This window comes from Ochlerotatus camptorhynchus, unplaced genomic scaffold (assembly GCF_037179485.1).
Source record: "Ochlerotatus camptorhynchus isolate MF236.1 unplaced genomic scaffold, CSIRO-AGI_Acam_v1.1 ptg000324l, whole genome shotgun sequence".
Taxonomy (NCBI): domain Eukaryota; kingdom Metazoa; phylum Arthropoda; class Insecta; order Diptera; family Culicidae; genus Ochlerotatus; species Ochlerotatus camptorhynchus.
Window position 1 is genome coordinate 3,398,364 of NW_027040812.1, and position 27,932 is coordinate 3,426,295.

The 27,932-nt window shown below is 38.4% G+C and overlaps 2 protein-coding genes across 4 annotated transcripts in view; one reads left to right on the forward strand and one right to left on the reverse strand.

The window, feature by feature from the left end:
* LOC135707992 (protein O-mannosyl-transferase TMTC1-like) overlaps positions 1-27,932 on the reverse strand; it is an 860,006-nt gene that overhangs the window by 400,534 nt on the left and 431,540 nt on the right. The gene's annotated exons all lie outside the window — the stretch shown is intronic.
* On the forward strand, positions 1,592-26,181 carry LOC135708001 (uncharacterized). 2 transcript variants are annotated; one of them, XM_065229936.1, is made up of 2 exons: positions 1,592-3,784; positions 26,018-26,181. In XM_065229936.1, exons 1-2 carry the CDS (start codon positions 1,967-1,969, stop codon positions 26,093-26,095), a joined length of 1,896 nt encoding a protein of 631 aa, XP_065086008.1. In that variant the 5' UTR covers positions 1,592-1,966; the 3' UTR covers positions 26,096-26,181. The 2 variants fall into 2 exon arrangements, with proteins under 2 accessions (XP_065086008.1, XP_065086009.1); XM_065229937.1 differs by lacking the exon at positions 26,018-26,181 and adding an exon at positions 15,714-16,090.

A 27,932-nucleotide genomic window follows, 5' to 3' on the forward strand; every position in this document is an offset into this window, starting at 1 on the left:
TAAAAAAGGGAAACTCCTTATTGATAAATGCCACAAATTATAAACAGTTTAATTTTTTTTAATGTGATGTGCTGATAGTCCGCAGGCCTGAAATTCCTAAACATTTTGAATACACACCCCTCAAAAAATGTTATAACGATATTGTGAGTGATCAGAAAACAATATTAATTGTTTGTGGCAAGGTAAAGGGTTAAAAGCCTCGTGCGATAAGCCTTATTTACCAACTGTTTAAGCATTTTGTATCTCCCACGGTGCGAAGGTTCGTTTTTCACCCCAAGCTAGTTGAATCTATAGTTCTCGTTCAAACTTCTATGGAACTCACTTTGTTGTGATTATCAGTTTAGTTTGTGAAGAAATAATCGTAAAGGAGAAGAAGCATATAGGGTAGAGAACTACTCCGGCCTATCAAGCAGAAAACATCAAATAAATCCATGATTTCGGCTTTAACAGGACGATTATGAGTTTGGTACGATACTTTAGTTCAAATGCTACCAAACGAAGTCAATAAGAACGCGTGATATAAAGGTTTGCATCCATTATTATCAAATACAAATGAAGCGCTCTGACCAAATCAATAATTATCTTCATCCGTTAGGCCGAAGTGAATTAATTGGTGTTTCAATGGCATTTTAATACATTAGACTGAGCTTAGACTCCGTAGGACGAGTTTGGCTTCAGAAGCAATGTTAGACTTTCAACAATATCTCAACAATTTGTTTCTCTTTATCAAATCTTACGGTACTTACGGAAAGGTAAATAAATTTGGAAGCCATCATTAATAATAACATTCCGTTTGGTGCTAAACTACGCGAGATTAAGAAAGACTAAGTGTGAGGTGTGCTTAATAGGTCGGAATTGAGTAGTTAACCCCATTAGAATCATTTTTTGAAATTTGATTGTATTCAAACGTTTTTAAAAATTATAGAAACCTCCAAGCTTTACAGGATTTCTAACGAGCCTATCAATGAATTTTGCCCCAATATCACATGAATCTATCACACATTCCACTTGTCGCAATCACAGCAACGCACACTAAAACGCATTACAAATCAACGGCTGTGCAAAGAATAACATCGGCGCCCGTCAGTGGAAGCAGCGGCAACTTTACGCCGCAGTCGTCAGCCACCGGCTCAACTCATCCAAGAGGAATCGTAACTCCCCTCGTACCGCTCCGGGATATATGCAGGCAGAACCTGGTAGGCAGCGATGACTAGGGCATGCGAAATCCACCACATCACATGGCACGTAACTACCTTTCAGTACGACAAGCAACCGGCTACCGCATCTCGGGAGGCTAAAAATAGTCACACATTTTCACGTCGGGAGGGAAAATTTATTGAGGCATATTTCTCAATCACCAACACGAGCACATTCTCGGTACGCAGTTCTTCTCAGCTAGTCTCATTCTCTCCCATACGCTCACTGTTTGCACGATCGTTCACGGATTCGTCACGCACGATCTTCGGAGATTCATGGTTGAAGCTGCTATGTTTCGTTCGTGCGAATTGGGGAAAATTGGATCAATTTTTGAATTTGCTAACCGGTAGAACCCTGCTGAATGTTATTTCACCGGTAGAATCCGGGGTAGATTTTCATCGATTTTCACCTTTAGTCTGTAGGTGGCTGTGAGTCAAGTCTGACCGAACCGGTATCGCTTGCCGACGTGGCCGCGTGAGAGTGCTCACCATTTCAACGTCAAGTGGTTTTCAGTTGGTTCATTCGAAACGGCTGAAGAAGCCAAACAGAAGAAAAGAATTTCAGGAAGGAATTTGCGGAGACGGAGAGAACTTGCTCGAGTCTTTGTAGTGGTGGGCCATCGGTATCGTGATCGTGTGCAATTGGTCGGTAAGAAATTTTCTCGTACGCAGCTCCGCAGAGAGACGGTGATTTTTGTGCGGAAAAGGTTTTTCTTGGCAAGTGAAGTTTCATTTTTAAGTGGGTTAGGTGAACATTTAGCAGAAGAAAAATGTCGGATCTGGATGAAATTGGTGATATGAGCAATTTCGATGCCTGGCTGGAGAAGGATTTCCTGAGCAAAATCAGCCGGCTGGAGACGGAATGTGAAGATTCGCGAGAGAAGATCAAAACGTTGGATAAGGATCTGAAGAAGAAGACCATTGAATGTGATATTTTAAGGGCAAAAGTGGGCAAACTCGAAACGGTCCCGTCGAACAATGCGGCCTCCAACGAAAAGATCGAGATTCTGGAAAAAGAACTCAAGAGAAAGTCGATGGAATTGGATATCCTCCGATCTAAACTATCCAATGCAGAAACGAAACCGGATGGATCACAGGACTTGGCCGAAAGGGTAAAACAGTTGGAGAAAGAGCTGAAGAAGAGGATAATTGAGAATGGTATTTTGAAGGGAAAGCTAACGGACATCGATTCGGCACCACAAACTCCAGATGCTCAGGAGAAAATTAATGAGCTGGTTCAGGGTCTTCAACGGACAGAGAGTGTGGTACTGAAGGAGATGGTTAAGGATTTGGAAGGTGACCACGAGCCTTCAGAGAGAACTGGAGAACTCGAACGAGAGTTGAGGAAAAAGAACATTGAAAGTGATATCCTTCGATCTAAGCTGAAGCAATTTGAGAGCACGCCAGTATCCAATCAAGAGTCGAGTGATAAAATTCGAGATTTGGAAAAGCTTGTCAAAAAGTACCAGATTGAAGCTGATATTTTAAGAGGAAAGGTCAGCTCCATGGAAAGCGATGCGGCCGATAAGGATGAAGAAGATTCAACTGAGAGGATCGAAGATCTCGAAAAGGGCCTTCAGAGGAGTACTACCGAGGGAAATATGCTGAGAGCTAAGATGCGAATGTTTGAAAATGAATCTTGTGCTGCGCAGGATTCGAAAAATGAAAAAATCGTAGAGCTGCAACGGGGCTTGAAGAAGAGCACTACAGAAAGTACGATTTTGCGCTCCAAATTGAATGAGCTAGAGAATAAACAAACCGACTCTGGCGTCAGTTCATATAAAATTGAACAGCTAGAAGCTGAATTGAAGAAAAAGAATATTGAAAATGACATACTTAGGTCGAAAGTTGAACAGCTGGAACGGGTTCCACTGGCAGACAGTCCCGCCAACGCAAAAGTGGAAGAACTCCAGAAGGAAGTACGAAAACTAAAGATCGAAAATGATATTCTGCGATCGAAGCTGAACCATGCTGAGGAAGAACCCACAGAGTCTCAAGAATCTACCGACCGCATAAGCGAGCTTGAAAATGCACTGAAGAAACGCGTAATCGAAAGTGACATCCTTAGGGCCAAGGTCATCCAACTGGAGTGTGAACTCTCACCAACCAAGAACTCCAACGAGCGCATTGAGGACCTCGAAAGTGAGCTCAAGAAAAAGCAGCTCGAAAATGACATTCTCAAGTCCAAGGTCTCTCAGCTGGAGAGTGAAGTCCTTGCCAGTCAATCCAACGGCAAGAAGGGAGATGCGCAAGAAATTAAGAAACTCAAAGAAAAACACGAAGAAGTCCTGAACAAAGCCAAGGAGCTGCTGTTCGAACGCACCAAAACAGTCAAAACCCAGGAGATGCACGTCAAAGCCCTGCAAAATCAGATCGAAAACATCAAGGAAGTCGTTACCGTCACCAAGGATATGCTAAACATTCGAAACATGGAGCACGAACAGTTGCAGAACCGCTTCGAGAACATTGACAGCAAGATGAAGGCGGAACGGGAACGGCAGACACTGCTCGAGAAGAAACTTGTCGCTTCCCAGAAGCTGTACAACGATCTGCGAGAGGAGTACACGAAGCAAGTGGATCTGTTCAAGGTTAGTTGGATAGCTGTCGATTTGCTCGGATTTGCGTGCGAGTGAGAGCAGTGTATTTCTAAGGTGGCTTCAATTCCGTTTCCCCCGTATGCCTTTCCCCTCGCATGTCCGGTCTTGATGTTTTTTTTTTACATACGGAAATTCCTAACTGATGCGACGATGAAGTCGTAGCGCGCACATGGTGCGGTGTGGGTGATGGTTGTTTTTTTTGTTTTTCTTCACACGATGGTGGTTGGAAGCTGAGTAATTACAGCAACGTAATTAAATAGTATCCAGTGCGATAGTTTACTGCCTTCTTGACTTGAGTTGGACAATTTGAAATTTAATTTATTCTGAAGCGTGGTGGGCGTTGAGCTGGTAGTGTGCTTGCCAGGTGCTTCCGGTGAGGAATAATTTTAAGATGAGCCTTGCATCCATATTCGGAGATGAATCAATAATGCATTAAACGATGAAAATTATACATCATAGGGTTACATTCGTTCAAACCAGGGCTGCAAAGTCAGTAAAAAGTAACTCCAACTTCAACTCCGACTTATCGAAACGATGTCTGTCAACTTTGACTCCAACTCCGGGGCAATACATTTATGAAAAATTTTCAATTATTTTCTATAATTTTCTTATGTAAGAATTTTAACGAACGTTAAGAATTATTCGTTAGATTGTTTTTTGAATCCATTTAATATTTATTTGTAATGGAATAAGGGGCATACTGAGCAAATGGGCATTATGAACATCCTGTACACTAGCCTTAAATTAATGATTGTTAATAACACATTAATTAATAGTAGGTTCAATATGATATTGAATCTACTACCAATTAAATTTCATTGAATAATTAGAAATGTGTGATTAATGTACATGATGCTTATAATGCTCCACCGGTTCACTATGCCTTCCTGTCCCTGTAAAATGATACCATAATTTACTTATGAATAAATATACACCTGTTTTGAGTAACAAGAGTTTAAACATATTTTTTAAATTAACATTTGGCATATTCAATACTGAAGGTCATCAAAAAAAGTTTATCCACGCCGATAAGAACATGAGATCAATTAACACCCACAAATATGAGGGAGGTTACATCTAAATTTCAATCCTAGATACTTAACAAATGAAAATCGAGACAAAGAAAGCCAATGGCTAAGAATTTAATTTGAAATTCTGGATTTTCGAAAAATGTATGTCATTGATATTGATATTCGATTTGAAACACATGGTTCTGAATACAGAACGCACCCACTTCATATTAAATCAATTCCAAAATTAACTCTACACTTTGTTTCACAAAATTGACTATCACTATTATATTATATTCCGAAAAGATCTCATTAACGATAAGCTTAATTTATCAAAAAATTAATTCGCTTAGGCATTGAAATGTGTTATTAAATGTTGTTCTTATTATTATTGTTTGGCTATTAGTTGACATTATTATTCTACTTTTACAAATATTAATAATAAGAGCAGCAGCAGTAGAGGCTTAGATCTTATAGCTTCTGGCGAACAGGATGAACGCAAATTGGTGTTGACAAACACCCTTAAATTATATCGAACCGTAAAATGTTAAAACATAGAAAAAGGTTTTGAAATGGGTTAAATTATTTCCATTTAATTCTGATCTAATTACTATCCAGTTAACAGATACGCGTATGTAAAGCGTATGTAGAATTCTTCATTGCCAAGTACTCAAGTGCCATTCCAAATCAATACAATGAGATCTCGTTTTTGTAGACATGTTTCGACGTGTCATAATTGAGTGCTAAAATGGCTTAACCATAAGAATCAATACTCCCTACGTGAATCATGTTGAAAAGCTATTGAAAAAATATAAAGAGATAGAGAGAGAATGCTTAGTAATTTCCTTTTAATTCCACTACCTTATTTGCTTATCCTTGACAGATACGTGTATTTCGTCTTCAATGTGCAGACTTCTTCAGTGTCTTGTACTAATACTCGACTTTGAAATAGTATTAGTACAAGACACTAAAGAAGTCTGCACATTGTAGACGAAATACGCGTATCTGTAAAGCATAACCAAATAAGGTAGTGACATTAAATGGAAATTACTAATAATTCTTTCTCTGTTTATACAGGTATTCCACTAAGACGCCCACATTCATCACGATTTATTGAAAAAGTTAAGGGTTGAGCCTCAAGCACGACCCCATTATTGACATATAATGTAAGTGACCTATAAGTTTTATTCTATAATAAACCATCTATCTAGTTGAGATTTCAAGATGTTCAAGCAAGTAATTATAAGTCAAATCGTATACCTGCGCTAGGTGAGATAATTCAGAACTGAGTTGTCTACTATACAATAGCTCGTGTCGACAGCAACCTTCTATCTAGTCAAGATGTCGATACTATAGGTCTTGTCAGTAAACTTTTATCTAGGCGTACTGTCAAGATAAATCAAGCAATAAGATGTCAAATTACACATAAGCTTCACCGGGTGAGTGAACTCTGAACTGAGTCGTTCATCATCCTGTAGGTCTTATTCATCAGAACAACTTTGTCGAAGACCACTACCTTCTAACGAGTTGAGATCGCAAGACAGAAGCATTTTAAAAAGACTTTTAACTGCGAAAATACATATTGAAAATGGAAATAATGTGGCAACACTGTTGGTGGGTAGTTAAAAAAGAAGCTCGTTTGCCTAGTGGCAAACGTTTTTGCTTACTGAACAGAATATCGTGGGTTCAATTCCATGCTCTTTCGCGTTATATATCGTTAGGACATCAATTCAGCTTATAATTTACCAAAACGCACCCTGCTGCAAACCAAACGCTCTTACACAACATCCCAGTGATTTCTCGTGGAAGTGCAGAGGTGTTCTCGGCTTCCATCAAAGCAAGTGCCACGTCAACACATCCCTACTCATTCCTTTCTTGACCTGCGTTCGGGCGCGGCCGGCGCTGGTATTGCCTAGTTTGATATCATCAGTATTTACAAGTTGAAGATGAATGCTAGCCCAAGCATTGTCTATTGGTTCTCTATGTAATTACAGCTGATCTGGCAATAACAGGCGGTCAATCATGCACATGGATCTGAAGTACTCATATTTGCAAAGAGGTTCACGTAACTTCTCTAAGATCCTTAAAGTTCTCTGAAGTTTTGGCAACTTCTATAAAGTTTCTGCATTATTCCTAAAGTCAACAGATCTACCCTAAAGGTCTCTAATCTTCACAGAAATTCTAGAAATTTTCCTGTAATCTATGGAACTACCTTAAGGTCCAATCATTTTCCTGAAGATAATAAAGGGTGTATTCGATGAAAATGGCACACCGAAAATCTTCTGTAACTTTTGAACAGTTTGAGTAAAAAACCAGACAATTTTAGTAAATCTTATTCATAGTATATTGTTGACATCTGTTAAGTTTCAAAGTTATTCATACAGTAGTTCCAGTCATGTCGTCGAAACAAAAAATTGTCCGTGAAAAAATGGTGTGCACTTACAGTCAAAATCCAAGGGCGTGAATCGCTAAAAAGCTTGGAATTGCAAATACAACTGTGTCTCGTGTGATAAGAACCTTGAAGAAGCGTCTGAGTGCCCGAAGGAAGGATGGGAGTGGTCGTAAAAGTGGTCAAATGAATAGTAAAATGGCCAGGAAAGTGGTGCAACAGTTCAAGAACCATCCAAACATGTCAATTCGAGATGTTGCTAAAAAGTCCAAGGTGTCAGTCAGTTTTGTGCAGAAAACCATTAAGCGTGCTTGGTTACATGTTAACAAGGTGCAAAAAGCCCCAAACCGGAATGCCAAAACCCACGCCCGCAAACTTTACACGAAGTTGCTCACCAAATCGTGTTGCATCGTGATGGATCACGAAACTTACGTCAAGGCCGACATCCTCCAACTTCTTGGGTAAAAATATTTCATTGCCAAGTCTGATGTTCCGATGACGCTTTTTTAGATGCAAGAATACCATAGTTTGTTATTTTGAAGGTCTTCTAATACCAATTTAATAGCTCTTTTACGTATAATTGTCTGAAAACTGAAATATCATATTTTGTTATTTTGGTATTCATTTGATATTTTACAAAATATGAAGATAACTGAATTATATCAAAACAAGGTTTTAAACCACAAGCATACCAAAATCTGGTAACATACCACATTAAGATATTCATTTGTTATCGATTAGCTATCGGTTTCTGCTCGGGATGAGCGATTATGCGCCCAACATAGAATCCAACTCCTGGGTACAATTTTTTTTTCCTTTCACTTTTGTTGGCGGATATTTCTTCAAGCGTTTATTTTCTAAATTGGCTTAAAAGCGCATATTTAATCTGAATGAAGACATAATAATTCTCATGTTTTTAAAAAATGCAATTTTGCGCATATAAGGGCACAGTAATCTGTATGGGCATAAAGCAATAAGAATTAATATGTATAATAGTGTGACGTAGATGGTGTGAACACTAGAGTGATGCAATATTTGAAAATTTCGCTCCACAATACTTAAACGATTCCAAATCGGATCTTGACTAACCTTTCAAAATTTGAACCCATTTGGTGAGAAACTGAGAAAGCACAAACCATTTGAAGTTTGTATGAGAATTACTATGGAAAACCAAGATTTTTGTTCAAGTCTATCCAATAATTCACCATATCGGTCTGCTTCGAAAGTTTTCAACTGTTCTTGTAGGAAATTTACATAAAAAAGATATACCCGAATATAGTAAAATATATGAATAAATTCAAATTGATTTTATACGAGTTTAATAAATAACATGCCTCCATTTTTTTCATATTATTGAGAATTACATACTCCCTTTTAAATGCCGTATAAAAACTTTTTTTTTTGTTTGCCCCAATCAGAGATATTGACATTTGAAAAGTGCATATTTTTAGTATAAAAACGTCAATAACTCTTGATCGGCGAAAGATAAAGGGCGTCCACGATGAAATTGCCACACTATGAAATTGCTCTAACTTTTTAACCGTTGGGTAGAATTTAATGAAAATTTGGGTGGATTTAGTTCATAGTGCATTATTTACATCCTGCAAGTTTTAAAGTCCTGTGATCAAAACTCGCGGAAATGTAGTCGAAAGAACAGCTCGTGCGTGATAAAATCTTGCGCATTCATCACGAGAACAAGGATCTCTCGCATCGTTCCATCGCTAAAACTTTGGGAATCGCGAATTCCACGGTGTCGCGAGTGATTAAGCGGTTCGAGGAACGGTTGACCACCGATCGGAAGCCCAGAAGTGAAGGAAAAAGTATTTCGTACAACACCAAAAATCACAACCGCGTAGTTGGGGCCTTCAACCGAAATCCGAACGCCTCCGTTAGGGATGTGGCTAAGAAGCTGCACCTAAGCCGAAGTTTTGTCCAGAAGGCCAAAACTAAGGCTGGGCTTCGAACGTTCAAGGTACAAAAGGCCCCTAATCGCGACGAGAAGCAGAAAAAGTCCGCCAAAACCCGTGCCAGGAAGTTGTACCTCAACATGCTGACGAAAGTTGAATGCTGCATCATGGACGACGAAACATATGTGAAGGCCGACTTCAAACAGATCCCCGGCAACCTGTTTTTCACGGCCAAGGATAAGTTCAGCGTTCCGGAGCATGTCCGCACTCAGAAGATGTCCAAATTTGCGAAGAAATTCCTGGTTTGGCAAGCCATCTGCACGTGCGGGAAGCGGAGTGCACCTTTCGTGACCCAGGACACGATGAACGGACAGGTGTACATAAAAGAGTGCCTCCAGAAGCGGCTGCTTCCTCTCCTGAAGGCCCACAACGTCCCAACAATCTTCTGGCCGGATTTGGCCTCATGCCACTACTCCAAGGACGTGCTGAAGTGGTATGCGGACAATAAGGTCAATTTCGTGCCGAAAATGTTCAACCCTCCCAACACTCCGGAGCTCCGCCCCATCGAGAAGTACTGAGCGATTATGAAGCAGCACCTTCTTAAACGACCTAAGGTAGTGAAGACAGTCGAGGAACTGAAGAAAGTATGGGTTTACATGCAAAAAACGATTGATTCACAGGTTGTGCAGAATCTTATGGCCGGGGTCAAGGCCAAGGTGCGGGCATTTGCGTATGGACTGTAAATAAAATACGAGTAAAATGGTAAAATGAAGTTTAATAGTTATTTCTCAATCCCTGAAAATTTGATGGCAATCGGATGAAAACTCGAATTTTGCGAATCAATTTTGTGTGTGGCAATTTCATCGTGGACACCCTTTAGTATATTGTTTACATCTGTTAAGTTTCAAAGTTATTCATACAGTAGTTCCAGTCATGTCGTCAAAACAAAAAATTGTCCGTGAAAAAATGGTGTGCACTTACAATCAAAATTCAGGGCGTGAATCGCTAAAAAGCTTGGAATTGCAAATACAACTGTGTCTCGTGTGATAAGAACCTTCAAGAAGCGTCTGAGTGCCTGAAGGAAGGATGGGAATGGTTGTAAAAGTGGTTCAATGAACAGTAAAATGGCCAGGAAAGTGGTGCAACAGTTCAAGAACCATCCAAACATGTCAATTCGACATGTTGCTAAAAGTCCAAGGCGACAGTCAGTTTTGTGCAGAAAACCATGAAGCGTGCTGGGTTACATGTTAATAAGGTGCAAAAAGCCCAAACCGGAATACGAACACCCACGCCCGCAAACTTTACACGAAGTTGCTCACCAAATCGTGTTGCATCGTGATCGATAACAAAACTTACGTCAAGGCAGACTTCCGTCAATTTCGTTACCAAGTCTAAGTTTGATGATCCGGAGGATGTTCGAAAGAAGAAATCATCGAAATTTGCAAAGAAGTTTCTGATATGGTAGGCGATTTGCGGACGTGGTGAAATAAGCGCTCCCTTCATCACTTCCGGAACAGTCAACGGTGCAATTTACACGAAAGAGTGCCTTAAGAAGCGTATCTTACCATTCATAAGGAAGCACAAAGGATCAACTCTGTTTGGCCTTATCTAGCATCCTGCCATTACGCTCGAATCGTGGTGGAGTGGTACCGAGCCAACGGAGTCAATTTTGTGCCAAAATATATGCACCCACCAAATTCACCGGACCTTCGCCCAATTGAAAAACTCTGGGAAATTTTGAAGACACTACACCCTTTAGAACTACCAGAAAGCTCTAAAAAAATTTAACTTCTTGAAATTTTCCTAATTTTCTGATGGTTGTGGACCTGCCCTGAAGTTCTCAGAACTGACCTGACGTTCCCGTTACTTTCGCTGAAGTTTTCTGGACGGTTTTATTTTTATTCTTAGAACATCTGTTATGTTTCTACAATGTGTTTGATGTTCGTGGAACTGCCTTAAGATCTTAGAAGTGTTCCGCAGTTCTTTGGTCATTCCTTAAGATTTTTAAACATACTAGAAGCTATCTGATCGTCCCTGAAGTTCTTGAAACTTTTGCAAAGTTTCTGCAATTTTCATGAAGTTAATGGAACTTCTGGAGATCTTTTATCTTCATCAGAATTTTACTGAAGAAGTTTATCAAACCGCCCTGAAGTTCTCGGAACTTAACGTTCCTCTGTTCGGGACATAACACTACTGCGCCCAGTAATTTGATCTATTGTAGTATATCCCGTGTCCTTAGTTTAGTGCATGTCGTATTACTTCATCACTATTGAGAAATGATGAAGTATTCGGTTTTGATACAGTTGTTATTCTTGCCTTAATCGCAAGGAATCGATTCTAAATAATTGAAAGGTCCCGCTATTTATACCCTTCGGAGTGTTGAAACATCCTCCAAAGGCGCCCCCCTTTGTCAATCAAAATTGGATTCCTTAACAACAAAATTAAAAAATTACACCGATAGTGACCATGCATCAGAACCCTAGTCTTAACCACTTCAAACTAGGGAACAACGAATAGAAGATTAGGAATCACATTGATGAAGACTAACTAACTCATTTTTTCCTTGTTTCAAGATCATCCTCGGTCCAGGCAATCGAGGACTTATGACTATCAACAAGGCATAAAAAGTAACAAGGACTAAGATGTATTCCTTGGATTACTGAAAAATCCTGTTCCCCTAGTTTGAAGTTGTCAAGACTAGGAATCGGTGGTAGATCTTACATCCCGTAGCATACCACGAAAAGGTGATCTACCCACGTTACGGGACAGATCATTGTAAGAGTGCATGAGCGATTATGAGTCCAACATAAAATCAAACTCCTGGGTACAAAAAAAAAATTGCATTTCTCTTTTGTTGGCGGTTATTTCTTCAAGCGTTTATTTTCTGAAATGGTTTAGGGGGCAGATTTAATCTGAATGAAGACATAATAATTCTCATGTCTTTTAAGAAAAACAATTTTGCTCATATAAGGTCACTGTAATCTGTATGGGCATAAAGCAATATGAAGCTATATGTAAAATAGTGTGACGTAGATGGTGTGAACACCTTTCCAAAGACAAAAACTTTCTATCTTGTCAACATGTCCAGTTAAGCAAACAATTTGAAAATAAATGGCATATTAGTGCTGCCTGAAAGCAGAATTCTGAACTCAACTGTTCACCTTCCAACTGAAACAAAACGTGAAGCTCTTTTATAGCCTCACAATCGGCTCGCCTCTCTTAGTTCTCTCGGTAGTCATAGCAAACAAGCACGTGATTGGTTGCTTGCGGCGTTAAAGTTTTTTCAATTTACAATAGTTTACTAGTGATAATTTTTTATAATCTTTATACCAAACAAATCTTACACAAATCTGCCAAATCATAAGCTTTTAAAACCTGACACTATTGCGTCACAGAATTTTTTAATTTGCACCCCAGTATAGTCCACAAAGACGTAGTCGTACGTAAAAAAGTTTTTTAGAATATTTACAACAACAAGACAAAGTTGTACGAAACAATATTTCCTTTTTAAGAAAAATATACACCGTACAGAAACACAAATGATTTTGGAAAAAAAAACTATTATAGTTTTTAAAATGTAAATGACAAAAATACCTTTTTCAATATTTTTGAATACGTTTATTGAAAGCTTATTAAAAAAACAATCTTCTATAAAAATTTTAGTTTTACACTTATAAATAACCAAAAATCGTAAAACATTATTTTAAAGACAATTTTGAACATTTTTTTGTTAAATTTAGGAACAGAATACCATGTTTTATGCTTCTAAAATCTTTTTCTTTACATATTTTTTCATAAAGATAGCATTTTTTTAATTTTTTTGAACCTTTAATTTTTCAGAGAATTTACAGAAAATATACTTATAAAAGTATTATTGTTTTCAATCTGAATACAATCTTCTGATCTTCTGTCGAACAAGTCACTCTATAGAAATAAAAAAAGTCTGATCTTGAAATCGTCGCCTGAGTCGGAGTTGGAATCGGCAAAACTTCACGAACTCCGATTCCGACTGCTCAGTTCGTGTAATTCCCTCCGAATCCGGCACCGACAGAAATGCATTTAATCTATTTGGAGCTCAAATGACCAGCTGCTTTCGAAACGAAGTAGGGATAATGTCCATAATGTCGGCCTCAGTGTCCCTTATATTGGGCCCATGCCATATTTTTGAAGGATATATTTGTTTTACATTTGTTAAACAGCATCAAAAATATCAAGTTGCATTGTCCAGATAAAGCATTGTTCCAAGAAAAATTGGGTTTTTATGAATATTGCATGTTCATAATCTGCATTAAATGGAACCGAAATCCTAGATTTTATAAATTTTGGCACACTTAAATTATTATATGTAAATGCGATTACATTAGCAAAAATCACCATCTTAGCGCCTCTCGGTTAGACTTTGCAAGTTACATTACATCGAGCACGAATATAGCTCATTGTTGATATCTTGATATCTATCCATTTGATGATGATGGTGATTTATTAATTTTTATTTTTTATTTTTTTATTTCGTCAACCAACGTAGACTAGTACATATTAGAATACAGTTTTGTTTTCTTAAATTTATTTATTTATTTCGTCAACTTTGGGCAAAAGGTTAAAAGTATATTTTTTTCTTTAATAAAAATTAAGCAGTGTCAGCTTTCCTATTTTTTTATGAGTTATAATGCCTTTTGGAGTAAAAATATTGTTTTAGTTTATGCCGAGACATTGTAAAGTCAATGGTTTCACAGTATTGATTGTAAGAGGCCATCATGCGGTTTAATGGCCCATATTTTGCATAATTTGTGCGATGATGTTTTAAGGCAAATAAATTTCGATTTCGGAGTTGCCGAGTAGGTGCATGGAAATTTAATTTTGATAAAAGTTCTGTGGAGTCAATGCGTTGCGAAACGATATCGTTTACAAATGAAACCATTGCATATTCACGACGCTCTTTTAATGTTTGTATGTTTATAAGCATGCAGCGTGCTTCATATGATGGAAGAGGAAATGATGTCCAACCTAATTTACGAAGAGCTGTTTTTGTACGGATTCTAATCTTTCTTCGTGTGTGATTGAAAAAGGAGACCATACAATGCTGCAATATTCCAGTATTGACCTCACATAGGCGATATATAATGTTTTAATTGTGTATGGGTCCTGAAAGTTATAGCAAAAGCGCTTGATAAAGTCTAGTATGTTATTTGCTCTGTGAATAATTGTGTTGTAATGGTCTATGAAAGTTAGTTTAGAGTCTAAGATAATTTCTAAATCCCCAACTCTTTCACCATTTTCTACATTTTGATTTCCTAGTGCAATTGAAATATTTGAAGTTGTTTTTTTCCTGCTAAATTATATTAAGTTACATTTTTTACATTCAATTCTAATAGACTTTTTTTGCACCATATGTAGAATATGTGTATTTCATTCCGGAATATATTGATGTCTTCTTCATTTCTTATTTCCAAAAAAAGCTTCATGTCGTCGGCATAAATAAGCAATTTAAGTTTTTTGAGAATGAAAGAAATGTTGTTTACGTATAGAATAAAAAGGAGAGGTCCCAAATGAGAGCCTTGGGGGACGCCTGAAGTGACTTGAATTGGGCTCGATTTCTTTCCGTTGAATTTAATTATTTGTTGGCGGTTAGTTAAATATGATTCAAGCCATTTCAGGAGCCCTAACTCATTTCCAATTTTTTGCAATTTAAAAAGTAACATTGGTATGTCTATCCATTATCCATTGCATTCAATGAATAGTCTATAAATTCAAGTAAATTTATCGAGGTTGAGCGACCCTTGAAAAAGCCGTGTTGCATGTCAGTTGGATGATGATGATGCAAATGTTGTATACAAACCAATTAACATAAAATTAATTTGTTATAACATATCTTAACTTCAAATCTTGGTATTGGTAAACCGATTTTTTATGCAAATGATTGCTTTTTATTTCTACCATATTTTCTCAAAATATGAACATCCTAATTTTTCAATAATATTGAATGTTTATAGAAGCCATGCGTTTTGCAACGTTTTAGATTGTCATTATTTTATTTGGTCAATAATCACTTGAAGAATTAATGACTATCTCAAGTAAATTCATCTGTTTTGTTATAAAACGTAGATCCATGCCTAACAAGTGTTTTGATGTGTACATCCACTCCATCCACTATACAAAATACCCACTTGATCCCTCAGTTCAAATGTTCCTTTTTACCCAAAATCAGCACTAAATATAAACCATCCGACAGGTCAGGATTTCCCATTTGAATGCTTCGTCTTTAATTAGAACCATGCAGCTTTCGTAGAAATGCAACTTGTTCCCTCGGTTCTTGTTTACGCCTTAACCGACATAGTGCAACTCAGTTAGTCAGTCAGTCAGTCAGCTAGCCAACCAGTGCCGCAACCAACTCCAACTTAACCAAAAATAGGTCAACCCCGATTTCGTTCGGCACCCATTTCCACGCTTGCTTCTCTTTGTTCAATCCGATTCCTTTCCGCCTACCAAAAACAAAATTTCGCACTTTGCTTCGTTCCTACCTTAATCCCAGCAACTTTACAGAAAACTGAGAAAAATAACAAAATACTCTATCGCTTTATTTCTTTTCTCTTTCTCTTTCGCACTTTTAATTTCAGACTACGGCGCGACAAGCTGGCCTAGACTTTCCCGTAGCAAAAAACTAGCCCACACTCACTCTCATATTCTCGCGCACTGCTCACTACTGGGAATCGTCATCGGGGAGGGAAAAACGCATTGGGAGCACCCACTAACTACACACTACCACTACTACTGACTGCTACGTGTTATTATTAGTAGCGCTCACCAACCCACTTGCTTTTGCCTCAGTATGCCGTGATGGATGCACGTTTACGAACTTACGAGAGCAAAATAAAAAAAAAAAATAAAAAAAAAGACCAACGGCAGTTATAAAGAAAACAAGGAAAGAGAACAACTCCATCACCTACTCCATCTCCTCCTACTTAATTTTCCGGTTTTCCGCCCCGACACCTTCGCGCAGTCCTGTCTTAATTGCTGTGGTGTTAATAGAAGCTGAAAGGTAATGTTTTGCTTGTTTTGTGATGATTTTCTGTACCGCCTTATTTGTGTTACAACAATTTTATTTTATTTTCACCTACAATCACCCTGTGAGTCATGATAAGTCGTGCTATTTTTTTTTCAATTACATCTGTACTGACTGAATTATGGTTATGGGGGTATCATGATTGATCCAAATTAAATTTAGCTTATCCAGAGTGGATGCTGTACCTTGTTTTCCAAACTCAGCAAAAAATGTTGAAAGATAATTGTGGTGAAAAATAAAATGATTAAAATTGATAGTTTTACTGAAAATTCACCAAAACCCTTTGTACATAATAGCCTTGAGATAATCGTACTGACAGTTTATCCCAAATGCATGGTTCTTTTAAATTCGTTAAATTTTCGGTTTTGAAATGTGTGTAAAATTGATTTTCATTAATTTTTAAATCAATACAAACAATGAAAAATGTGTTAAATTAATATTTGCATGATTCACACCCAGGGCGACCACCTGGCCTTCCGGAAGATCTGGACTTACCGTGAAAATAGCCATATTGCGAAGCTTTGATTTAAATATTATCAGACTGGCTCATGATAAACGCATGATTTATTTTTTTTTCCTACTGAATGTGCACCATAAAATTACCACAAACTAGTCTGAATCATCGTTAAAAGAGACCACATCATGCTAGGATTTGCTTTAAACAACTTAAATAATAGGACACGAAGTGAGTGTATACATTTAAAATTGTGAAGTGGATCTTCATCATGGATGATTAAAACCTGATTGTTGCCGGCGCCGGTGTTGTAGAGGTAAGCGTGACTGCTTTCTAACACCCCGATGGGTCTGGGTTCAATCCCAGCCGAGGTCGGTGGGATTTTTCTGAGGCATACAAATCTCTGGTCACGTCTTCCTTCGGAAGGGAAGTAAAGCCGTTGGTCCCGATCCATGTGTGTTGAATGGGTGCGATATCCTACGCAGGTGTGGAAGCTGCCTTCCTGCACATTCGATTGCCGTCAATGGATGGCAATCGATGTCCGTCGGTGATTGGCACTAGATTGCGGAACAGAGACCGACGCTAAATAAAGGAAAGAAGAATAAAACCTGATTGTTCGTAAGATTCTACCCCTTTATGTAGTAAAATATAGACGTCGATTTATTTTGCAAAAAATGGGTGAATTTGGAAATAGAAGATTGGTTACAAAACCATAAATGGACACGATCCAACTTCTGAACATTTTGGAACATCCGTAGAAGTTACCACCAATTAACATAAAAGTAGTTTATTATAACATATCTTAGGTTCAAATCTCGTTATTGGTAAATCTATTTCTTATGCAGATGATTGCTTTTTATTTCTACCATATTTTCTTGAAATATGAACATCTTATTTTCTATATAATTTTGAATGTTTGTAGAAGCCATGCGTTTTGCATCGTTGGAAATTTTCAAGATTTTATTTTGTCAATAATCGTTTGAAGAATTAATGATTATCTTTCACAAGTGTTTTCATGTGTACATCCCCTCCATCCACTATACAAAATACCCACATCATCTCTCAGTTCAAACTTCTGAACAATCCGGAATATCCGTAGAAGTTACCACCTCAAGAAGCAGAACTTTTAAAGCTAATGCAACAGGACTCAAGCTAAATGTCTTGACATACATACATGGAATTATGTTGAGTACACTTCTTTACAACCAAATCCAGTCATATAAAAGTTATATAAACTGTTCTAGAACTTGTGTGTTCCTTGGGTTGGTCGAGTGCCGTTTTGAGGAATACTTTCGAAGAATTCATAAACTTTCGGACAATACTAGATTACTGAATTGAAATAAGAACCACATTTTTTTAATTACATTTTGAGATTCTGAATTCTGAGCTTACTGGAACTTTACGATCCGAGACTTAACAATGTATCATGATCCATAAATATTTACATGTAAAATTTTAATGTTTTAAGAGATTCTGAAAATTTAAAAACTTTCTAAACGGTGCATTGTATAACAACTGAAATAGGGAATTTGGAATTTCTGAACTATTCTTTAAAAAATGAGCTTTTATTTTTAATCATATATTGGCATGATTTGGTCCTTATAATTAAATATTTTATAACATGGTTGGTGGTTAGTTGTTGGTTTTGTTCAAGCAGCTGGAAATCGTGGCACTCTCAAGCAGTGCTGCAAAATCTCGACAATACACGGTGATATTGACAATTCTGCTTGTCAGTGACAATGCTGTTAGTGACGAACATGTGTAGATTATTTGATTAACTAAATTTGTAACGAAATTAAATGACTTGGGTCACACAATTACATGGAACTGTTTAAGTGAACAAGCATCTACGCTCTGAAATGCTTGGATATCAATAATATGCACAGAATGCACGAAATTACACTTTTTGCTAGCACGTGAATCTTTGTCATTGACCAAAAATGAATGAGATTTGGACGAAGGTTTTTATCAGGATCAAGTTTGTCAGTGACTATGGGAAAAACAATTTTGTCAATATCGCGCGAAAGTCTTTCAATGACAATGACAAATCTCAGTACTACTCATAAGATGTCGAAATGACAAGGTTAATACTTTAAAGAGATTGTTATTTTTAGATCGTTATTTTTGACAATGCTTTGAAAAATATATGAGAATTGAAGATTCGTAGCGGCACCGGTTGTGTAGTGGAAAGCGTGATTACCTCTCACCCCAGTAGGCCAGAGGTCAATCCCAGTCAGCGCAGCTGGGATGTTCTGAGGCATAACATCTCTGATCACGGGAAGTAAAGCCGTTGCTCCCCGGTTCATGAGTTAATGGTTCGATAGGTAGGGTCCAGGTGTGGGAGCTGCCTCCCTGACGTCGGTAGCATTGGTGCTCAGCACGGAAAACAATATTGACGGAAAACAAATCAAGGGAAAAATAAGGATTGGTAGTTTTTGATCTCGATTGGACACTTTTATGAGAAATAAATTAATTTGTGATTTTATCCTTCACTTAATCACATTTGATTGTAATTTTCCATTCTTTTACTTATAATACATTTTATCGAAATTAATTAAACTCAGTAAAACGGCATTCGATCAAATGGCTCGCAGACTGCTATAGCTTGTTTCTTGTCGTGAACTAATTTTAGTCAAATTAAAGTTGTTTCGAAGATTAATATGTCTACATCAAATGTGCTGACTTTCAGTTTATTTGGTGATTCGGGTGTCCGGTCATTAGGCCGGAAGCCATTAGGAAGAAGGCCATTAGGCCAAATGGCAATTAGGCCGAATGGTCATTAGAAAAAATGCTCATGACCTTCGGCCCAGCATCGGTTCACCGTACTTCAAGAAATAAAAGTTTAAAAAAAGGCTATAAAATAAGCTCCATATCTCTAAAACTGATCAAACTTTATACAGAATCATCCAATCAAGTCCAAAACTATACCGATATAATTTGAATAGATAAACCAGCAGCCAAAATTTGAGATATTTTGATGTACATCCTTAGAAGTTACAGCTCATTGAAATTCTTCTGAAAAAATAAAATAAAACCACAATGGTATATACTTTTGCCCTGTACTGTATTTTGACTTCCCATAACTGACCTTAGCGTCCCCAGAAAAGCACCCACGTCTTATTTCCGAAATAAAGTATGTTTTACTCAGTTTTTCACAAACAAACCAATTCATATTTAGTTGAAGATGCTAATATAAATATAAATTCATATTGTCGAAAAGACGCAAACAAACGGTCGAAACGTCAGGAACGTAAAAAACCAATCGATTCTACTATAAGACTGAGAAAGTCACCACATAAAGCAATTTCCCACCATTAGCTTAATACCATCGAGCAAACAAGATTGTAGTACCGTTGTACAAACCGGTGGACCACCGGACGTACCCCATTCTAAAGACTGTACTCGAAAAAAAAATGAAACAAACAAAAATGATCACGGATATTTTTGAAACTCTCAAACAACATATTAAAGGGCGAACACGAAATTATTGCGACACATTCAACAGGGCATAACTTTTTTACCATTGGGTAAAAATCAACCAAATTTTGCACACTTTCTCATTGATGTGTATTGTGTACATGCTGTCAAACTCGAAGTCGTGTTTTTCGATTCAACGAAAATGGAGGTGAACCAACGCGAGTTGAGAGAACAAATTCTTTCCAAACACCTGCAATTTCCTGACCTGTCGCACCGGCAGTTGGGAAAAATGTTGAACATTCACCATTCAACCGTCTCCAGAGTGTTGAAGCGGTTCCAGGAGCGGTTGACGTTGGACCACGTCAAAGGAGCTGGAAGAAAACCGGGACCGGAGAACAAAAAGACGGAGGGAAAGGTGAAGCGGATGATTAAAGCAAATCCCAACGTCTCAAGCCGTGATTTGGCTAAAAAGATCGGCATGTCGCAGAGCTACGTCCAGAATGCAAAGAAGAGAGCTGGACTACATACATACAAGGTACAGAACTTCCCAAACCGCGATGAGCGGCAACAATCGACGGCTAAAACTCGGGCACGGAAGCTCTACGAGAAGATGCTGACAAAATATGGCTGCTGTGTGATGGACGACGAAACGTATATAAAAGCCGATTTTAAGCAAATTCCGGGGTTGGAGTTTTTCACCGGCAAGAGCAAGTTCGATGTGGACGACAAATTTAAGAAGAAGAAAATGTCGAAGTTCGCCTACAAATATCTCATTTGGCAGGCCATCTGCTCTTGCAGACTGAGGAGTGAGCCTATCGTGACAAAGGACACAGTAAATGGCGAGATCTACAAATCTGAGTGCCTCGAGAAGCGTCTTTTGCCGTTCTTGCAGCAGCACGACGAAGCTCCGCTATTTTGGCCAGATTTGGCATCATGCCACTATTCTAAAAGTGTCCTGGAGTGATATGAGGCCAATTCTGTCCATTTTGTTCCAAAGGACATGAATCCGCCAAACTGTCCGGAGCTGCGTCCGGTGGAGCAGTACTGGGCAATAATGAAGCGGGAACTTCGGAAGAGCAAGAAGACGGTCAAAGACGAGAAGGACATGTTAAGAAAATGGAAAAAAAACTGAGAAACTGGTACCGGATGACACTGTAAAGACTTTGATGGGGGGTATCAAGCGAAAATGCGTTCAATTTTACACTCAAGGCTCCATCGATTAACTTTTCTTTTGATTTTTGAAGTAAATATATGTATAAAACTACCCTAAAATTTTGGTTTGATTCTAAACATTATAAGAAAATTGGCATGACATTTTCGGTGTTGCAATAATTTCGTGCCCTTTAGCTATGTTTTTGCAAAGTTGGTTTATTTATGTAACCTCCTCTTCCTAGTCTAAATGTCCGCACCTTGGACTTAACGCTACCCAACAAATCCTGTGCAACACTTGCTCCATATTTATTATACTCTTTCATCCACTCATCCTTATCGTTTTTGAAGACCTTCCCTGTTTTCCGGAGCTTGACCTTCATAATTTTTCCGGAGCTTGCCCAGAAATTTTCTATTGAGCGAAGTTCTGGCGGGTTTGGCGGATTTGCCTTCTTCGGCACAAAACCGGTTTCGCGTAATGGCACGATGCCAGATCCAGACAAAACAGAGTGTCACCTTCGTGGGACTGGAGGAAGGACAGCAGGCGCTTCTGGAGGCATTATTCTTTATATATTTGGCCGTTGATGGTGCCGGTCATTATGTACGGCTTACTTAATTTGCCTCACCCACAGGTCACCTGCCACACTAAGTACTTTTTGGCAAATTTGTCGACCTTCTTCTTCGGGAACTTCTCCGGAACATCCAGGTGGGACTTGCCGACGAAAAATTATAGGCCGGGAATCTGCTTAGCGTGCGCTTTAATGTACGTCTCGTCGTCCATCACGATGCATTTCGGCTGCATCAACCACTCGCGGTACAGCTTCCTGGCGCGGGATTATTTCGCCACCGTATTCTGATTATCGGTTCGGTTAGGTGCCTTCCTTACCTTGAAGACATGAAGTCCGGTCTGCTGGACGAACCAGACGGAAGAATTGACCTTCTTGGCCGCGTCCCGAAGCGAAAGGTTCGGATTGTGCTTGATGTAATCCTTCACCTTCTTTGTGTTCACGGGGTTGGCCGTCTTCGCTTTTCTTCCGCTGCCTTCTCGCCGCTGGGTCGTCTGGGTCTCCTTGAACGATTTTACCACACGGAGCACAGTTGAATTATCGATTCCAAATTGTTTCGCGATCCACCTGTGTGGGACTGGCCTGGATTTTCCACGACAGCTCCCATATTTTTTTGTCGAAGCACTTCTTGCTTGGAAGCCATCTCGATAGCCAATGAGGTGTTCTAGAATTTTTCTTTATTTAGAATGGTGCATCGGTTAGCTTGGGACCGAAGAGAGTACCAGAGCTGAGCCAAAAAGTTGAGCACGCTTCTTCGGGACCTTCTGGTCTTAGAGCTATCTTTATGGTAGGCCGTTGTATTCCATAATTTCATAAAATATTCTTTAGCCAAAATGAATGCAAGGCACCCTTCTTGCAAGTGCAGAATACCATCATATCCATCAAATGATTTCATAATTCAGATTTTCTTTATTAAAAAGGAATGGCTGCAACTCTGCTTATAACAATTGTCCTCTGAGACGCATAATTATACGAAATATCTGCAATTAACCATAATACAAAATTTTCAAGATCACACAGATGGGGCCGAAGGCAGCATGCTCGATTCGAGGTCCTGGATGTATTTTTGTATTGTTTTTTTCTTGAGCATTGAATATCGCTGTGCTTGCCACACAATATATAAATGCATCGATTGGTTGTTTAGTTTATAATAACGTGTTGATTCTAAAAATATTATAAAAATAAATCAAATATCTAAAAAAAACTGTAAGCCGTACATTACGTTTAACGGGAGGTTAACGGGTGAATCTTAAAAATAAAATTGTGATCGTCACGAAAAGGTGTTAGGTTTTGAACGCCTATAACTTTGTTATTTATAGATGAAATTAAAATCCTAATATACCAATTGATAGGAAATATCTCTAATAATCCGCTGAAATAAATAGTTTTCTAATTTTCCATAAACATTTGAAAAATTAATAAATAAACAGTGATAATTTAGTCACTGTTTTCATGAAATAAATGTTTTTCTTAACCCAGACGTCATAATTGAAATCCACTTGGTAGCGCATCGTTCTAATTTGAACATCTAAAGTTACTCAAGAGTGCTGTATACAAGAGAGAGAGAGAGAGTATACAAATGAAACTACAACGTGTACAAGCCTTTGGGAACTTTTTCCCTACCAGAGATTTGAATAGATTTTCTACCATTATTTTATTTAAATCTTTGGTTATAATTAGTTAGGTAGGTTCCGATACTATACGTTTTAGTTTCATTATCATATCTGTGATCTTGACAGATACCTGGGGATGAGTACTTAAGGGGATCATGTTTTTGATAAGTCTTTAGTGGGAATGACACTGATGAAGACTCCACATTGTGATACCAAAATTAATTTAAATGGAATGGAATTATTCTCCATTCCCCATGGAATGTACTCAAAATTAAACTCAAACTCTTCTCTGAAACAACAAAACATTCTTCTCCCCATTTTCAAAGAATTTTTCTTGAATTCACTTTAATTTGCCAAGATCTTTGGATCAAGATTTTCTATAAAGCAATCCATCGAATTCCTTCAAAATTTTCACTATTCAAAAAATCGCCGAAAATCATGCAAATTTGTTGAAGTTCAAAGTCTTTTAGCATTTTCTGAGGCTTAGTATGTTGATACTTATGTTACCCCCTTAAATGATTCAGGCTCTCTCCAGATTTATTTTGGAGATTCTAATACTGACAATTTAAATCTTCAAAAAACTCAGGAGGGGGCCAGACACTCTTAGCACCACCATTAGCAACGCAAATAATAGTATAATTTCAGAAGCATTCCAGAATCAAAAAACTAAAAAATCTCAGATGAAAACAAAATATTAGCTACGCCAAAGCCAGTAGGCATAGCGGCGTCGGTGGTGTAGTCGTAAGCGTGATTACGTCTCATCCCAGCAGGTCTGGGTTCAATCCTCAGCTGGCAGTTCTGAGGCATTACATCTCTGATCACGCCTTTCTTCGGAAGGGAAGTAAAGCCATTGGTCCCCGGTTCATGAGTTGATGGGTCGATAGGTAGGGTCCAGGTGTGGGAGCTGCCTCCCTGGTGTCGGTAGCATTGGTGCTCAGCACGGAAAACAAGATCGAGGGAAAACAAATCAAGAGAACAAAAAATGCCAGTAGGCTTATTAAATAATGTTCTGAATGACGATCTCTTCTTATATATTATATAGATGGTCCCTAAGGTATTGGGATAACCACCAAATGAAAGGTATTGCAGTTCCATAGAACGGAATCGGTCAATTTTTTTTCTGAGACATGTCCAGAAGATGATCTGGTTTGTGTGGGCCATGATACTAAATCTGACCTGAAACGAATAAAATCCATCATATGAATCCGCAAATGACATGCGAAATCTAAAACCAGTTTAATGGTAGTAATTTGTAATGCACAGGATCTTACTGGCCACATCTGGCCATGTTCTGGTCCCCTTGGAGAAGTGGTCAGTTTTTGACTGTGGTCAAAATTCATCATGTGATACCATTTTTTGTCCTCTGTTCGGGACCTAACACCACTGCGATCAGTAATTTGATCTATTGTAGTCAAACTAGGGAACAACGAATAGAAGATTAGGAATCACATAGATGAAGACTAACTTACTCATTTTTTCTTTGTTTCAAGATCATCTTCGTTGGACAAAACCGAGTCTTGTCACTATCAACAAAGCATCAAAAGTAACAAGGACTAAGATGTGTTCCTAGGATTACTGAAAAATCCTGTTCTCCTAGTTTAAATTAGTCAGGACTAGGAATCGGTGGTAGATCTTACATCCCGTAACGTGCCACGAAAGGGTGATCTACTCACGTTACGGGGCATGTAATACATTAAATCACATGGGAATTCATCTTCTCACATCAAATGAACACTTCTGTTGGAATTTCTATTAGTAATTAGTTTATTAATTCAGGATTTTATTTATCTTTTGAATCATTGTTTGATCAAAAAATGTTCAAGTTCGCCTTTAAAACAAAATTGCTATTGATAGTGAAGCTTTGATTGTATTTTGTTAGTGTATTTGTCATTCAAACTCCTCTCTTATTTCAACACCCACACTTGAAGAGTGCGTAAACTTGATAATCTGTGAGGTAATTCGAAGATAATTTTAATCAAACTATTTCCAGGCATCCCAAGCAACATTGTAAGTTTTATTGAGGTTTTAAAGCATACTACAAGTTTAAATCATGGTCTACAGAACCCTAATAAAACCCAAATTTTTACTTGGGATATCATCCCTGCTGAACAGAACCTCATCTCAGTGCAGGGCCAGAGTCCAATATGATTACACTGTACCGCACCAGATATCTTAATTAGTATCGAATAAATTTTCGTAATTACGGAAAGTTTACATGGAATTTCTAGATGCTCCAAACAAAAATATATACGATAAGGAACCGTGTGTGAACCTGGAAAAAATCGAAGGATTGTTATAAGAGTTTTGATGGATTCCCAGGGTGATGAGGGGCAAATATAGAATAGATCTATTCATTCCAAAAGGAAGTTCGATAAATTTACTCAATGATTCAATATGGAAGCAAGATACTATAAAGGGAAGAAGCATGATACATTTTTTTTAATATTATTTAATATTTTATTACACCATGAACGAAGAATTTGGTTGCAATACCTCAACTCAACTGAAAAGGCCACAGTGCGATTTCCCATAACATGCCTCAAACATACACATAGATACTAATCCAATCCAGCTCCGATTAATATTGGTGGACCCCATCCCCTAAATTACATTAACAATCTTAGCAATTAAAAAAGGCCTCTGCTTGTCCCTCTTGCAGGACATCCAAAAGTGCTACACCGAAAAGATCGAGCTCATCAAAGCGGAAGTCGAGCAGGTCCGGAATGGGCGGCAGTAATGGTCAAAGCAACAACAACAATAACAACAACAACAACAGCAAAACCAACACCAGCAGCATCGCCACCCCCCATCCGGACGAGATACGGCCGGGCAACAGTTTTACCTTTCGGGAAAATTCCGACGAAACCGAACCGCAGATGAGCCGCTTCCACTGCTGTCGGACGTCGTAAGCTGGAGCCATTAGTTGTTATTCACTTGCTCGTATAAAAGTCATATTTCAAACCATCATCATGCGATGGCATAGACACACACCTACCTACGCAAAACAAAGCATCAAATTTATCTCTTCCCTGCGATGATGGAGGAACGGTTGTGTTGTAACGTATTTGGGTAAGATTAAACAAACAGACAAAAACAAAGATGCCAGTGTAGGTTTCAGCGCAGGAGTACGGAATATCATGAAGCAAGGTGAGCGACGACAGGCTGAGAGAAATACATTCACATAACCTAAATACAACATCATCGGATGATAGAAGATTAGCATGAAATTGGATCGACATTGCTTGGAATATGCCGATGGAGACGATGAAGAGATTGTGTTACTTTCTTTCTTCTAGATTAGACAATGGGTAAATTTCGATGGATACTGAAGGCAAGTGGCAAGTGGCAATCTTATGGTGTGTTAGAATTTCCGAAACCAATGCCAATCAATCAACTTTTACATACTAAACACATAACTCAAGAATCAGTTTTAAAGCGAAAGAAATGCTATGTGAACTATACTAAATAACATAAATTGTACTGCAAAGTTGATGTCAACTTGATTTATTTTACACTATATCTCGATTGAATTCAGCTGAATAATGAGAAATAAAACCAATGAAAACCTAATGGGGGGTGCGTTTCAATGCAACTTGAGAGAATCCAGAAGAGAGAAAAGTCTATCGGAGCTTCACAAATTTTAACATTCCATCAAACAAACAGGTTGCTATATCTATGTAGCATCCCTTCTGTATAACTAGAGTTTCACACGCGTTTTGTCTCTAGGAAAGAACTGTACACCCGACGTTATGTTCATCATCAGCATTATAAACATCCGCAGCAACAGCGTCGGAGCTACGCGTTCCGGGTGCTCGCAGATGAACTTCTGCAATTCCGTGAATAACCCCCCCCCCCCCTTCCGACCCTTTATTTCTTTTACACTAGCACTGAAAGAAATGCCACCTACTAACGCCCTGCACCTGAAGTGAAGTTTAACGAAAAAATAGCGGAGGCTGCGATCTGAGGAAGCATATTTTATTCATGAGACAAGCAACCAGAATGTAGGATGTATTTATAATTCAAACTCCACGAGTCTCCTCGTGTGTCCGGGGAATTTGTTGCGGTGTGTGGGGGGGCAAGAGTACAGAGGGTGATGCGCGTGCCCTTCATGGCTACTAGCGGCAGCTATACAGTGTATGATGGATGTTGCGAGAGGAAAATGTAAAATATTTCATTACGTGGGTTTCAGTTTCCGACCACGCTTGACAGTTTCTACACTACTTTACAGCTCCAAGTACGGGAGGAGTACAGTGTTTTAAGTTAAACACTTGAAATGTTTTACTTTCCTATTAATTTTGCGAAAGAAATACTGATAAAAAGTTCTCAGTATTTCTTTCGCAAATTAATAGGAAAGTAAAACAACAATGTTAACAACTCGATATTGAAGGGACCATCGAGTTAGAAAATTATCAGGTTATAGAATGACAGTCCCAGACTCGCACTTCTATCGAATTGGGCTCTCAGGCAGCAATTTATGTGCGTGTGGCAGTGGTTATCACGACATCGAGCATGTTGTTTGGTCGTGTACCTTACACCGTGTTGCCAGATCTGAGTTATCCACATCCCTCAGGGCC

Bases quoted from the DNA above. Each gene is read 5' to 3' on its own strand.
- LOC135708001 (XM_065229936.1), top strand. From the start codon at position 1,967: ATGTCGGATCTGGATGAAATTGGTGATATGAGCAATTTCGATGCCTGG. The intron at 3,785-26,017 runs GTTAGTTGGATA...TCCCTCTTGCAG, and splicing joins AGCAAGTGGATCTGTTCAAG to GACATCCAAAAGTGCTACAC.